This window comes from Pyxicephalus adspersus, chromosome 11 (assembly GCF_032062135.1).
Source record: "Pyxicephalus adspersus chromosome 11, UCB_Pads_2.0, whole genome shotgun sequence".
In the NCBI taxonomy this organism is placed as follows: domain Eukaryota; kingdom Metazoa; phylum Chordata; class Amphibia; order Anura; family Pyxicephalidae; genus Pyxicephalus; species Pyxicephalus adspersus.
Genome location: NC_092868.1, coordinates 49,419,182 through 49,434,891, shown reverse-complemented (window position 1 = coordinate 49,434,891; position 15,710 = coordinate 49,419,182). Strand labels below are relative to the sequence as shown.

Sequence of the window (15,710 nt, the reverse complement as noted above, 5' to 3'; positions counted from 1 at the left end):
AGTGATTTATTTTACGATAAGATATGGCCATGTGTTTGTAGAAATACCAGTGTGTCCATCTTATTATGAAAATGTTCTCCCTCTACGAGGTTGGAACATTCTCTACTCATCTGGGAAGGCTTACCACAATTTGTGAAGTTTATATTTAGAATTTTGCATCTGTTCACCCAACAAATACATTGATCAGGTCAGGTATAGATGATGGACAGGAGGATCTGCCGGGAAATTGGCATTCCAGTTTGTCCTGAAGGTGTTTAGTAGAGTTGAGGTTAGGACTCTGTGGAGGACCCTTGTGTTTCTCCTCATTAAACCCATCAATCCAGGACTTTAAATAGTTGGCTTTGCACATCTGAACTCAATATTTTGAAAGAGTATAGTAATGCCAATATCATTAGGGTCAGACTGGGAAGCCAGTGCCTGCTGAGAAAATGAGGAGAGTCCACCAGAATTCATAGCTTAGGCATAGGACTAAGGTCCAGCAGTATCCAGTACTCCTTTGGGCCAATCAGCCATATGACTTTAAAATTCTTCTGTTGAAAAGGTAATATCCCCACCATGTGAGTGGCTGCTGTAGGGGTTGGGGTAAAGGATAAAGAGCTACAATTAAGTGTTGGGGGTTAAAGGTGTCAGGTTGAAAGTTAGGATCTGTTATAAAGGGCATGTATGGGCATTTTTTACAGATTTTGGATAGAGCAAGAAAGGCTGTCCCGGTGGAATAGGTCAGCAGATAAGGGAAGATTCAGGTGAAGGATTAAATTTCCAGCTGGTAGTGCCCTGCCATCTCCATTCTCTCTTGTGCTGCCGCGGTGGAAGCTACATGTGGATTCTCCCCCAAATCAGCATTTCATTTGCATGAGAAAGTGGTAACCACACTGCAACATCACTACAAGTCCTAACAAAGCGTAACACTTTCCTTTTTTTTTTCTTTTTAATGAATTTCAAATTAAAAGCCAGACCAGAGTGAGATGGGGTGATGTCAGTGCCCTTTCTGAACAACTTTTGTTATTAAAGTTGCATATGTGTCTTATGCAAAGTTGGGTCATTAGCTAGTTTTGATCACAATGGTATTATCAGCAAAAGAGGTGAGCAATGGGCGAACCCATTGCTTTGTTGTGCATTATACATTTGTCATTATCACCATTCCTGCTGATCTCATTTTTGTATTCTTACACAGGTGGTGAGTTTTGCCAGCCTGAAGTTTGATAAGTCAGATGATTGGATGGTGCTTGGTGTCCTATGGTGTTCTGTAGTACAAGCTCTGCTACTGCCGATGTTCCTGTGGGCCTGTGATCGCTACCGAGCAGATGTGAAAGCAGTCTGGGACAAATGCATTGCAATCATGTCCAATGATGATGAAAATGAAGGTGAGGAATACTTACAGCAGGATAAAGGCTTTGAAGCAATGCTCTCACCTATTTTAAACTTCTAAGATTACAATTGTTGCCCAAGAGCTGCAAGTGTATAATGCTTACTATAACATTTGCAGGCAAGAAAATCCCATTCTTCATACTTCTGATGCTGGTATGATTTCCTTGATATCGGAGCCAAGTTCCATCCCTGGAGAAAAGTCTTACCCATATCACTCCATTAATTTGCCTTGTGGCCAATATGGGCCGGTAGGGGGGCATAACTTTGCTCAAAAGTCAGGGAAGTCAAGCCAATAGTAACAAAAAGTAAACTTTGCACTTACAAATATATAAAAATGCCCCTACAGTGTACTACCAAGATTTTTTGGGTGTGCGATTCTTTTAAATAAAAATAACGTTTTGCTCCAGAAAGTAACGAAATCTTACATGCTTCTTTGATTACCTTTCATATTATTACTAAACTTTCCATGTTTCATGTATATCTCTTGTGGTGATAATCTAGTTTGTCCGTTATAGATCACAGCCCTGATGGAGGTATCCATTCAGACCTCATATATGAAAGACCCTATGACTACAATTATGGGGGCGACCTCATGGCCATGGAACGTATTACAAAGTATGACATCTCCGCACTGGAGAGGGGAATACCACAGATCTATCCAGTGAAAGAGGCACAGGAGGATAAAATGCACTATCTTCAGGTATTGTGGACCCCAATTCCAGAACTGTACACATTACAACCAAGGTCATCACTAGAACTACAAAAGTTAATAGTTACAAAGCTCCAATAGGTTGCGGATCCTAAGAATATTCCAGTTTTTTTATTTAGGAGTCAGAAAGAAATATTTCCTTAGGGAAAATTTGGCTAGACTTTATAAGTTCTAAGTTTTAGCCTGCAACCTCTAACCTCCTCGCAACCTCCTGCTAACCCCAGCTGAGGTGTCCTGATTTTAGCCTAACCCAGTGTACATGTATTGTTAAAAAGTCATCAAACTGACCTCCTAAGTTATATGCATGTGTTATTACCCTTAATGGAGCATTATATGCATTTGTCTTGGAAGCTTAGCATGGCTTCTAAAATCTATTAAAATCCTTTAAATGGACAAAGACATTATCTAAATGATGGTTGCCCAACTTGTGGTTCCTCGGATGACAATGGTACACACTGTATTTTCCTCTTTTTCTGATATCAGGGATGAAACCAAACAAATTGATCATTAAACATTGATAAACACCCTAGACATATGACCTAAGAATCAATAATGGGGCAATCCACTCCAAACAGAAAGTTGAGCTTTGTGTTAAGACTGGCAAGTCCCTGGGGTACTTTAGACATCTTGGACACCATGGTCCACTTCACCAGACCAGAGTAGTTACAATCCCACAAGTCCTGATCTATAGAACCACAGGATGGAGCGATGGTCTAATTTAAAGATTTGTTTACGAGTCATTAGTAGTGAACTTAAAATTGAATATATCTGCTAATATATGGATATATATCCGCCATCACCTATTCCCAAGCTGCGTCTGAAAGAAGACCGTGCAGTGACCACCATATTAGGTCTAAGCACCATAATTTTTCTGGTGGAAAAAAGGACGGGGATTATTGCCATCCAGTGAATTGGGTTGTAGAACATGGAATTCTTTGCACCTTGTACAAAAAAATGCAGAAAACACGAAAGGACTGGTTCTGTTATATGCAAAATGCAATAAACAGTACCATAGCCATTGTAAAAAATTCAGAGAACCTAGATAAGTTGCATGTAGGGATAAAGTAGGAATGGATTAAGATTTTTCCTTCCTTCCTGTACTGTGAGTGCATCTGGAAGGTAACCATTCCAAAGTAAACAGAAGATGCGTCCCTACTGGAAGATGACTCCATACTTTCTGCTTATGCCCATGTATAAGGGCCATAGACGGACATAATGCAGTGCCTAGACCATCCTCAGCCAACCAGGGACCAAAGTTAGTTTGGGAGGGGGCTCCAAGTCAGTTTCACATAGAGGTCCACTGTTGGCTACGTCCACCACTGGTAAGGGCCCACAGTGTAAAAGAACCATTTCTTAAGAGAATCATGACGTATGCTATTGCTTCCAGTTGCCTGGCTATCATACCGTGTTTCCCCAAAAATAAGACACCCCACGAAAGTAAGCCCTAGCTCTCTTCCAGAGCACCACCGATACAGTGATCAGGGTGGTGCAGGACTGATTGGTGGTGGGGGGGGGGGGTTCCCCCTTGATGTTCCAGAATGTGATAACATTTGAAATAAATGTGAATTTTTTTGTTAAAGAATAAATGCGGTTTGTTGTTCTTCTCAAAATATAAGCCCTACCTGAAAATAAGCCCTAGGGCATTTCTTGGAGAAAAAATTAATATAAGACAGTGTCTTATTTTCGGGGAAACACGATATTTGTCCTTACTGAGCCACTTTTTTCAAAGCAGGTATATAAACAACATTCCAAAGTAAAGAAAAGTTGTGTCCTCATAGGAAGATGTCCCCTTACTTTTGGTCTCAGTGACAATGATCACCAAAACAAACAAAGGAATCACCAAAGCCCAACCTCTCCATTTTTATTACACTTATATAGTTCTGTTTTTTGGGAATATCAGCTACACGTTCTCTGTATTTGGCTACAAACTATTATACAGGCATCCGACCTGCCACTCCGAACCACACCGTCATATGTTCTGTATTTGTCAGCAGCTAGTTCTTAGGGATTTCATACTACATTCCAAGTGCAAGTCATATTTTTTGATTGTCTCACTGTTTTATTCTTGTTATTATTTTTAGTATACATGATTATTATGCTGAGCAAAATGAAGATTGGCAGCACAGAGGGATAGAACAATTTTGCACGTAATGAATCTTATTTTTAAAAATAATAGCAATTTAAAAGTTAGAAAAACAAAATTACTTTGCTGATTTAGTTCAAAGTCGGTTTTTATTATTTTGATTTTTTATTGTTTTTCTTTCGCCTTTAGAAGGGAATGCCTTTTATAGACTTTTGCTTGCACTTTTTGCTGCTCTTGTTTTATGTGCTATTTTTGTTTGAAATAATGTGGTTTGCTGCTCTTAAATTATGCTTTTTAGGGGGGTTTATATCAGTTCCTTCTTTAATCATCATGCATGTTGAATCCAAATTATAAGGAGTGGCTTCAAGTGCAACCAACTCAAACCCATTCATTATGCTTTGTGTTTTCCACCCCAAAAATTTACAGCAGTGTACTGGACATAATACTGCAAATTTTTGTTTCTGTTTAGCTTATAGACTTCAAGGGGTTGTCCACAGAGGGGCAGATTTACCATACTTACAGCTAGGTTGCCTTTAGAACCCCAAGTGCAGATATCCCCAAATATCTTATTGATCACATTCACAAGTCCTGGGACCCTTGCCATTTGATCCATAGATTTGAATTCAACCAAACTGAACTGGAAAGTGAACACATGCACTTTTTTCTCAAGGCAAACTAGCTGAAAGATGGGTGAATCTCTACCAAGGTGGATGTATTTTTAAACAGTGTGCCTTATTTTATTTTACAATCTGCATGCATCTTTGTTCCTTATTTTGTATGACCTAAACATTTTGCATCTGGCTTGTGTTGCTTAAAGGTGATAAACATTGGTTTTATTACTCAAGTTTGGAGATTTTGTTCACATATTGCTATGAAATAAGTTGCACTTTGAAGTATTCCTACTACATTATATGGACAAACGTTTGTGGATATTTGGTCATCAAATCTTTGTAACCTTGTTAGACGTTTTCATGGAGGTAAACCATTTACAGCTCAACTCTTCTTGGAATGGTTTCCACATTTGGAGATTGGATCCCAAGTCAGCCAATGTATATTTTTGGGGTCAGGGAGAGAAGATCTGGTTCGATTAGAATATAAGTTTATTCTGATGGTGTTGAGGTTCCGTGAAGGCCATTTGAGTTTATAAAACATTAAAATTTGCAGCTCAGATTTTTTTACTTTAGTTTTTTTTATAGCACAAGGAAGTGTTTAGTCCCCTATCAGGTTCGTTTTGGTTTATTAATCCTCTAGAGCAGTGATTTTAAACCTTTTTACCATGGGGGAACCCTTGAAATAGGTTTCATGTCTTAAGAAAACCTCTTCTATAATTACCATATCCACAGCTCACAGTATACTATTGTTGTGGTCAGGAGGAAGAAGGTCACCCTGATAGAAAAGATCATTGGTGTCTCTTTAACGGACCTGAGAAGCACTCAAGGAACCCCTTGCAACTTTAGGAGGAACCCTAGTGTTCCATTGAATTCTGGGTGATAAACACTGTTCTATAGAGATTGTCCCTTGTTTTCTGTCCTAACGGAAGTCATTCCAAAGTAGACAAAATCTTAATCCTAGAGAGCGTTCACTGGGTGAGGCGTCACCATTGCAAGATTTTCCCTCACCTATTGCCCCAAAGACAACTCCAAATGTTGGGTTTCCCCTCACTTTTTCTTATTAAAAATGATCACCAGAACAATAGAACAATACATGTTAAGCCACGACCTTATAGAGCTGGCTTTCTGCCTTTTTATGTTTTGGCACAGTCGGGTAAGAATAATAAAGGAACGGTTGCCACAATGTTGGTAGTTGCCACAAACGGTTGCCACAATGTTGGTAGTGTACAATTGTCTAAAATGACTTTGTATTCTGTAGAATTAATACCACTCTACGTTGGAAATACCTGAATGTAAGAATTTAGAGGTGTAGAGATGTTCACCAGCACACTTTGGTAAAGTTCATCTTGTCCATAATTCACATAAAACCAAGGCATCACAAAACAATGTTTTCAGATTTTACAAAGCCAAAATGAACTCTTTCAATGCTTGTTGCTTCTAATGAATAAATATTACTACTATAGCAAGCTGTGCCATGAATATCCTTCTGCTCTAAGAATTAAGTGGTGGTGCCATCAACCAGTTCACCACAAGTCGGAAAGGTGGGCAATGGGTACGGTACAACTCTGTAAGGGCGTCCACAAACGTTTGGCTGTATACTGGATGTAAAACTTTGGATAATTTTTATTGGTAGAGGTGAGCAAATTGTGAAGATTTTAAAAACCTGTGTTAAAAAATTTTTATACCAAAGTTCCATAAATTTTTTATGGCTAATGGTAGAACACCCTTACTTAAAAAAAATCTTTAGATATACCTCAGATACAGTGCAGAAGTCACAATTTTCATGCCAGAATTATGTGAACTACTGGGACTCTATTTATAAAACAAGGAATCAGACATTCCCCAAAACATTCCTTCATTGGATCTTCCAGATCTATGTGTTTCAATCGCAATAATTGATTCCCACCAGGGACGGTCAGTCCTGTTTATATTTAGAGCCTCTGGAGTCAATATGGAGGATACACCCAAATCATACCAATGGGTGCCACATCACTAATTGTACATAACAAAACTAGACAAATATTGCCATGAGATGTTACGATAAATAGTACATTATGATGAACTATTGTGGTCCACCAGTAACCAGCCATTGAACAGTCAATCATTTATCAATAGGGTGAAAGGCTGTAACGGACCTATGCAACATTTTCGGGTTTATCTCCAGGATAAAGAAGCTTATTAAGTGGACTCGGACCATTTAACAAATAAAACCTTCAATGCATGTCTGCCATCTTTGAAGAGCCATGGTATTTTTGATACTGTTCAGCTAGTGCACTGGCAAATTTATATATTCCCCAAAAAATAATCTGGACCCTGCAATCACAAACAAGGGGAATTAATGTTACAATTCATTGTTATTACATTCATACCCAATATTCTTGCCTCAATTTGCTCATCTGCTCCCGTAAAAATGAATTATACTTGATTTCATTAAATTATCTATAATGCATTACAGTGAACATTACAGAGATTTTTTGATCCAAAATGAATCAACATGTGGAAAATTGTGCTGTTGATCTCAATTGTGCACAGATTACCAAAAAAATTTCAATAGTTTTTTGAGCTTTGTTTTTGAAACATGCTAAACTGTACTTAATAGACATACAAATTGCAAATTATCATCCTAACACCAAGCCACGATGTTTCATGATGCTTCTTATTTAATCTACAGAAAATGTCACTATCTTAAGCTGTGAAAGGGTTGTAAACCCTAATTGTTCCTTTAATATATATATATATATATATATTTTTTTTTTAGGTGCCTCCAACAAGACGCTATTCCCATGATGAGACGGAAATATACACCACGGGTCAGATACCAGCTTTCCTTCATGGCTGGGGATCAGCTGAAGATATCGCTGCCATCTCTTTCTTCACACTGCCAAGACACGATAGGCGAAGCAGCTTGGTATTTTATCACGAACAAACCAGCTTGCCATATCGAAAGTGCCGGAAAGCGTCGGAGAGTCTCTATTCTTTGAAACACTTCACCTTGGAGGAACTATACAAGGACGATTTCAAGTGCTTTAGTCGAGAAGAGGTGGTCAGTTTTATCGACGACACTCCTTTTCCGAGCCCACGAAGAACTCCCGTTAGGGCTTCTTCAATCTCACTTATACCAGATACTTCGAAACATCAAACAGTTACTCATTTCGCTCTGACGGACTTTGAGCGAGAGCCGCAGGTGTTACGAAGGATTTCCAATCACAATAAGAGTTGTACTCTTAACGTTCCTGGTCATTGTAGACCTCACGATCATAAGCGGTTCTATACAGAAGGACATCGGGGGGGTCAGAACACTCAACGACCTGTTCCCAAGACTGAATCTCAAAAACTAGATGAGTTTGCTACGAATTCTAACTCTACTGACTCCAACAGTTGCCAGACCGGCCTGGACAATACATGGAGCGAGCAGGAACGACTTGACAAAGTAGAATGCAAGGGGAGTACGAATAGCTTTTTAAGCACACCATCTGAATCTTCTGGATACGTAACTTTCCATTCAGATTCCATTGGATCCACTTCCTAGGGACAACCTAAAGTCTTATATATCAATATATGCTATTTCAGGGTTTACATTGCTCCTTCTCTTGTTAAATACCAAGAACTGGAAACAGCACCAAAGAAGAAAACTTATATTAAATGAAATAAAAAAAACATACAGATTTTAATATTCTGCTTTTCTTAGGAAAAAAAAAATATTCAGGAAAAAAAAACATGATCATTATCAGCTTGGGTTTGTTATGCAGAGAAAATAAGAAACTGCTACATCAATTTATTTCCAGATATATAACATCCAATGAGTTGTACATGGAACACGTCTTCAAGCGACAATTTTCTCTTTACTTGTCATCAATAAATATATAATATGCATGCCTATGTAACTTCTCTGTCCACACTCTATAGGTGAATTTTTTTGATATACACTTTACTATTTTCTAACTTTGAATGAATTGTGTTAAGTGTGGGTTATATGATCAAATGAAAAACTATGTGGTTTTCCTAAGAGAAAAAAAAAGCTAAAACATTGTACTAATTCATGTATGATATTTTCTGTACTGTATTATACATTTTTAAATGAAAGAAATAATATAAGTTGAAGTTTTGTAATTTAAAAAAAAATTCAAAATGGACACGTTGATATGGATTACATAGCAGGAAGCCACTAAAAATGTTTTTTTCCCTTTTCCCCAATAGGATCATTGTTTGGATGAAATATTCACTACCTTTATTTTGCTTTAACCCATTATGGTACACATAGAAGCTAAAACAGACCCTTATACTTGGCGTTCCTCAGACAGAAATCCTTGCATAAAGCAAAGGCCTGAGATTCCAATTTTTAATTTCAGATTTGCCTTAATATGTTTATACTTGCAATTATCATCAAAGAGCTTAACATTGTAATGACGATACCTTATCAGTTGGGTAGCAAAGTTGTTTTACAAAGGAAGTTTAGACTGTTCACAAAGCAAATTGGACGATCACTCTGCAGAAGAAGATTTATTTGAATTCATCAGATAATTGCAGACTTCTTCTGCAATTGTGTTTTTTGGGATTAGCCATCAAACTAATTTTCTTCACATTCACACTAAGCTAATTATCCTTTTCCAGAGTGATAATTTATGTTCCTAAGTGACTGGCTCAAAAACCCTTTAGTAAACCATACCAACAACTATATTGTCATGGTATACATTCAGGGCAAAGCAACTGCCCATAGCCTAATCTATGCACATACCCTTACCCAACCCAACCACACTCCCATACCACTCCCCCGCACTGCCACAGGCCAGGTATGTGAATGGCCATTATTCCCTATTTAAAAATGGCTCAGGCCTAAAGGGACCAATCACCAGGTCAGAAGCTGTCAAATAGTGATGCCATGGCATTTCCCCCTTCCTGTAGGCTTCACCACTAGTCAACACTGAAGCATGGACAAGAAGGTTGGTCAACAGGGGGTAATGAGGGAATTAAACTTGGCTTTGTGAAAACACGGATCCTGAGTGTTAATCACTTCTTCCCCATCTTGTCAATTAATATAATGAAAGAGAAATAGGACATACATGAGGTCATCCCTCCCCTTGCCACCACCTCCCAACTTGATTTCGTACTCCAGTTTTTAGTATATGTGTATTACACATATTCATCCACATTTATTTTATTTTGCATTAAGTCACCCTTTCATTAAAGGAGAACGGTCACAACACACATAGGAAGTTTGGTCACATGAATTAACATAACCGATCTACATGGATCCCTAGGATCGATTCATCCAATCTTCCATTCATTGGCTGCTGCATACCCAGATCAGATTTTGCCACTTTGATTGCAATTCATTAGTGAGCCCATACTGATTCCTAATTTGCAAGGGCAAGCTGCAGTTGGGGGGGTGGCATATTGGTAGCAACCTTTGGCAAGTGGTGTCACCCAATCAGTTGTAGGCAGGAAAGAATACCAATTCTCGGGATGTAAAATAGAGAACAGATTTAAACTTGTTAGCTGTTTGACTTAAGTATTACCAATGGTAACCAAGATCAGTTTGGAGGTGCCAGCAAAATTTGAATTGCCCTTTCAGTTGTTATCCTCCCTGGAATAAAGCTTAAGGGCCCCATTCATAATATTAATAATGATCACACATGGTTATAGTGTTCCAGATTATGGCTGCCTATTCATTGTACAGAAAAACATTCATGACATTGATATGGTGTGCTGCAGTGTAGGTGGATTGCTTACTAATGTACTAATGTCCTGGGGTTCCACCTAAAGTCAATAGACCCGTATCTGGTGTGTTATCAATGGGACGTAAAGGGACAACCCACACAACATTTATATTACAGCAGTGGATAAACTTTATTTGACCAAATCATCAGATGGCTTTAGTCTCTTTCATATCCAACATGTTGCTGATGCTCTTGGTTCTCCCATGAAGACAACACAAAAGTCAAGCAAAGGGAGGATCAATATGGGTAGGCAGGGCTGAGAACTCAGCTACATGGATGTAAGCATCAAAGAGAGAAGCTGGTGGGATTAAAATATCACTTTTGGGTAGTCTGACCAAAACATAGGCCCTACAGCAGCAAGTCCCATGTTCCATTATAGTCTAGAACAGTGATTTTCAACTAGTGTGCCGTGAGACATCGTCAGGTGTACCATGGGAAGTTATCCTGTTACCATTGTCGAGTTTCAAGTGACTGGTAGAGTAATGTAATACTCTTCCATGTCAGTGGGTGGCAGTAGGTAGCTTAATTGCCTTGTTTATTCTTAGAGACAAGAGAATTAGCTACAGAGTGTCATTTTGTAACATTTTTGATTTGTGGCATGCCGCAGGATTTTTTCAATGTAAAAAATGTGCCGTGGCTCAAAAACGGTTGAAAAACACTGCTCTAGAAGCAATGTAACTAGGGTTAGGGTAATAAAATATTTATATTTTGTACAGAATATCTGCTAAAACTACCTAACCCTACATCTGAGGTTGATAGCCCATGCTGCCAACTTTTTTTTTCTTATACCAGTGAGCTCAAACTTTTTGCTAACATCATCAAGAAAACACCAACTTTGCACAAAATTCTGCTACAATTTTAATTTTTGTCTACTGCACTAGTAAAGCATCTATTAATTTATTTCTATTGTGTATGACAATAGCCGCGCAACTTACTATCACATCATAGAGCACTGTGTGCAAAATGAGATCTGCCCACTGATTGGTAGTTACAGACCTGGGGGCGGGATTAAACAAAACATGCCCCACCCACTCGGAACATCCACTGCGGTCCCTGTATTCAATGATAGAGGTTTGTTGATCACTGTTCTATCTCAGATGAGCTACTGAACACGGTGGTCTTGGAATACCCCTTTCTAGGTCACGTACACATTTTTGAATATTTGGCATTCCAATGCAAGTCTTAAGGCCCATGAGGCTCTAAAGCCACTAGCTGGGCTTTATTTCCACTGCTCAGGGTCATTTTTACAATTTTATTCTTTAAATGCATCATATATCTAAATAAACATTTTTGGGATAGGAACACTGAATATTCTCATTAGGATAGGAAAGGCTATATGGATACAGCATATTAAAAAGATAAAAAAATACTTTGTGAATGACAATGTTGTTCTTGCAAATGGCCAATTTATTTGCAAGTGAGATCTGGACATGAAAATACCAAGCAGTCTATATATCAGAGTCTACTATGAGTTTTAAAAGAATAGGGGCTGCCATTGTTGCATTCTCTACACTAATTAACCAATATGGACATTCAGTAACTTTAGTACTAATATTACTAATATAATAACTTTTTATTTAATATTAAAAACAGCCAAGCAACTATCATTTTCAGAAAAAAAAATGAATATTTGCCGCCTATATTCTTTCAGTTCAGATTTTTCTCCAGTCTGTAACAGCAAGCATGCAGCTTTATCTCCGAATTCTATCTCCGTGCACTCCGCACAGTTCCGTCTGTCTCTATTGACTACACATAATTGTTATTGGTAACAAATCTAATAATATTCTCACATGCAAGGGACTAGGAAGCTGCTGAGAAATAACCTTCAGTATGGGGATTTCTAATGGTCATAATAACAATAAAAGGAAATAACTAAATATATTACAATGGCAATGATTACAGAAGTATACAAGGTTTACCCCAGTAAAGGTTTCCTTAAAGCTATAACTTTTTTTTGTGGTTGTTTTTAAATACAATTTATATTGGCAAGGATTCCAAAAGTAGACAATGTATCTTTTTTTTTAAGCCAGTAATTACCAATTTTTATGCTTGAATGTATAACATGGCATCTAAAAAACAGAGTCCCTTTAGATTTGCAAAATTGATTTACTTGTATGAACCTAAAAGACTTCCAGGCGTTCCCTGCTGTTTCAACTGCATGGCTTACAGATGATGACTTTGTATGAAGCATGCGGGTGTGTGAGTGTTGTTTTATTATTAAACATTAACATTGTACACTTTTCAAAGAGTGTTTTATGCTTTTCTGTCTATAAAAAGAACTGGTCTGATTATGGACTTTTTGGTGCAGAAAGGATGCACCACCACCCAAAATCCCTGTAAAAAGGAGCATGCTCCCTATACCTGGCTGGATATATTCCATGTGCTAAAATACAATCAGACTATTCATATGGTTAGGGACAACACCAGATTTCAACAGAAGGGGGCACTGCTAGCCATGTATAGGCAGAACCTCTCAGAATTTGGTAATACCCAGCATTTATTGTTCAATAGCCAGACTTCAATTGAAGTTTGGATATCTTTATTATGTCATTTACTAATAAAATGCCTTATTATAGTCATACACAGTGGGCCATAAACAAAAGCCATACCCTTCTCAAAATCCTTTTTGAAAAAGCTTTATAATGGATATAAGGGTGAATATTAGGCATATATTTTGTAAGGCTGTAACATTTGCCGAGAGCCAACCTGTCTTCCAGGCAATGGGGAGGCAAAGAACATAAACTCCTTGATCATACAATGTAGTCAGTGCTTGAGCAAGCTATTGCCAGGTCCAGGCGTTGTCCTGCCTAACATACTGGAATATAAAGAAATCATAATGCCCATGGACTTTAATATTGATCTGCATTTGGGTGCACAGCATAGCACTTTGGGTGAATTGCTTTAGAGTAATGCAAAGTAGCAATAAAAGCTTTGCCTTCTGGCCTGCACTGCCAAATTGTATTGTGTTGCACCCCTTGCTTTAGTCCTTTCTTGGACTTAGATAAAGCAAGCAGATTAGATTTTTTTGGATCAGAATTTCTGATCTGCATTTTTGTTTCTGTTGACTCCTTATCACAGTAACAACGCAGATTTTGCAGCATAACCAAAATAGTTTTAGTTGAATATCGTTCATTGCAAGCCTACTGATTTAATATATAATAAGATCAGGAAGGAGCTAATGGCAGCAATTAGGGCCACACCTGGACTAAATTCATGCAGATGACCAGTCTGGATATAGAAGTAACACTAGATGTTTGCATTAAACTCGATCCATGTGTGTTAACAAAAACAAGCCCTGGCAACCCTAACTTTCATCATTTACACAAGTAAAACCAAGTTTTCCAATGCATGTGATTGTATCTTTCATGAGTAGTAAAATGGTTTAATACACACAGCTTATATCTGACACTTTGCAATAACTTTGATCTTGCATTTGGCATGCAATTACAAGCTTACCAAATGATAAGATAATGAAAACATGCATGAGTGCATTTTAACATATTTTTACTAATAATGATCACATAAAACATTTTCCATAAAAAAGAATCAATTCAACTTTCTTCATTCATCAAAAGAGATTGTAAAAGTCACTTACCTGCACAGCTGCCAGAAAAGCATGCACACAATAGAAAGTTGCTGATCAGATGACATTACAAGTCCAACATGCAGATTGCTTGTTAATGAGCAGCGAGGCAAACCTTATCTAATATGTAAATCACTGCAACCTGTGTTGTAAACCACACATGCAGTATGTAATAGTGATTAGTAGCACATAATTCAAGCTTTGTGCGATTTTGTGCAATTAGCTATTACAGTTTGATATAGTTGCCAGGAGTCAATGTATTTTTGCAGTTTTTCAAAAAGAGGGTTTGCAATGGCTCCCTCCATACTGCCCTCCCAAAAGTACATTTGGATCACTGTGAAGTGTTCAGCAACCCATTCAATTGAATAGTCTGCCGAAATGCAGAGCTAATGGGATGTGCAGATATGATATGGCTGCTATAGCTCACATAGTTGGGTGCCCTTAGTATGTTGGGTGCCATTCAACATATGTGTGTGGATGGGTCCATGGTGGATCAGAAATAAATGCACTGACTTTTGCAGCGCTGGGTTCCAGGCTCAAATATTGGCCAGGACACTATCTGCATGGAGTTTGCAGGTTCTCCCTGTGTCTGTGTGGGTTTTACCCGGGTACTCTGGTATCCTCCCACATCCCAAAAAACATGCAGTTAGGTTATTTGGCTTCCCCTCCAAATTGACCTTAGACTGTATTACAGACATATGACTATGGTAGGGACATAGATTGTGAGCTCCTTTTAGGGACAGCTAGTGACATGACTATGGACTTTGTACAGCGCCGCATATTATGATGGCGCTATATAAATACTGTGTAATCCTGGGGTTCATAATGTTGTACCATGGTAGTGTATGTGTTAGCATGGTGTGGTCCTGCTAACATTGTAGCACACCTTGCTAATCAATACATATTGCACTGTACCACGATACAAGTCTGCTTAAAAAAGTAGTTCATGCACTTTCCGTTGGTGCATTGCCATGTGTTAGGCATCCAATTCAAGGAAATAGGTTGGTGTAATAAAATATTCATGATCACACACCAACGAGCATGTGTTAATGCACCACAATTCTGTGAATCCAGGGTAAAGGTAACCTGTGCTGAGATGAAGGATGGCAGCAATGGCCACCTTTAGAAAATGCCGCTTTTCCCCCATGCCATTCCCTTGGCTTCAGTGCTTTCTGCTCATGACCATTTACAAGTACACATATGAGCTGGGACAGATTGAAGCCAGAATTCTGAGCATGCTTGTTGCAGGCCAGTCATAGAAAGAACTGAAACCTGTGGACTGGCATGATAGCTGAGCAAAGGCTAATGCCAGCTTAAAGCTAGGTGTGCCACCCTACCCCCATGAGCTGGGAGCTACATTAGCTGCATAGGCTGCAGATCCTGCCCTTTCCTCCTGCTGCTTCCAGGATGGTTGGCCCTTTTACCAAACCCTTATGATGGTTTACCCTAAAATGTCACACAAGAATGGAGACTGCTATAATCTATGAAGGGATTCTTCATGTTCCCAAGACTAAAATATTAGTTGAAGGAGGATGTGTCCTCCATGTTCCCAAAAGTGAATGGTAATCACCAGAAGTGAAAGTAATTTCCTTTATTCCTGCCTTCAGGCTGAATCCCTCCTGAGACCCCAAGCGGAGCA

At 38.5% G+C, this 15,710-nt stretch overlaps 1 protein-coding gene across 2 annotated transcripts in view; it reads left to right on the top strand.

Annotated features, from left to right (window-relative positions):
* GPR153 (G protein-coupled receptor 153) overlaps positions 1 to 12,734 on the top strand; it is a 50,694-nt gene extending 37,960 nt beyond the window's left edge. For both annotated transcript variants that reach the window (XM_072425926.1, XM_072425927.1), the window contains exons 4-6: positions 1,175 to 1,364; positions 1,884 to 2,068; positions 7,530 to 12,734. In XM_072425926.1, coding sequence (XP_072282027.1) covers positions 1,175 to 1,364; positions 1,884 to 2,068; positions 7,530 to 8,300 — 1,146 coding nt within the window. In that variant the 3' untranslated portion in view covers positions 8,301 to 12,734. The remainder of the gene's footprint in view (positions 1 to 1,174; positions 1,365 to 1,883; positions 2,069 to 7,529) is intronic.
* The last annotated feature ends 2,976 nt before the right edge of the window (positions 12,735 to 15,710 follow it).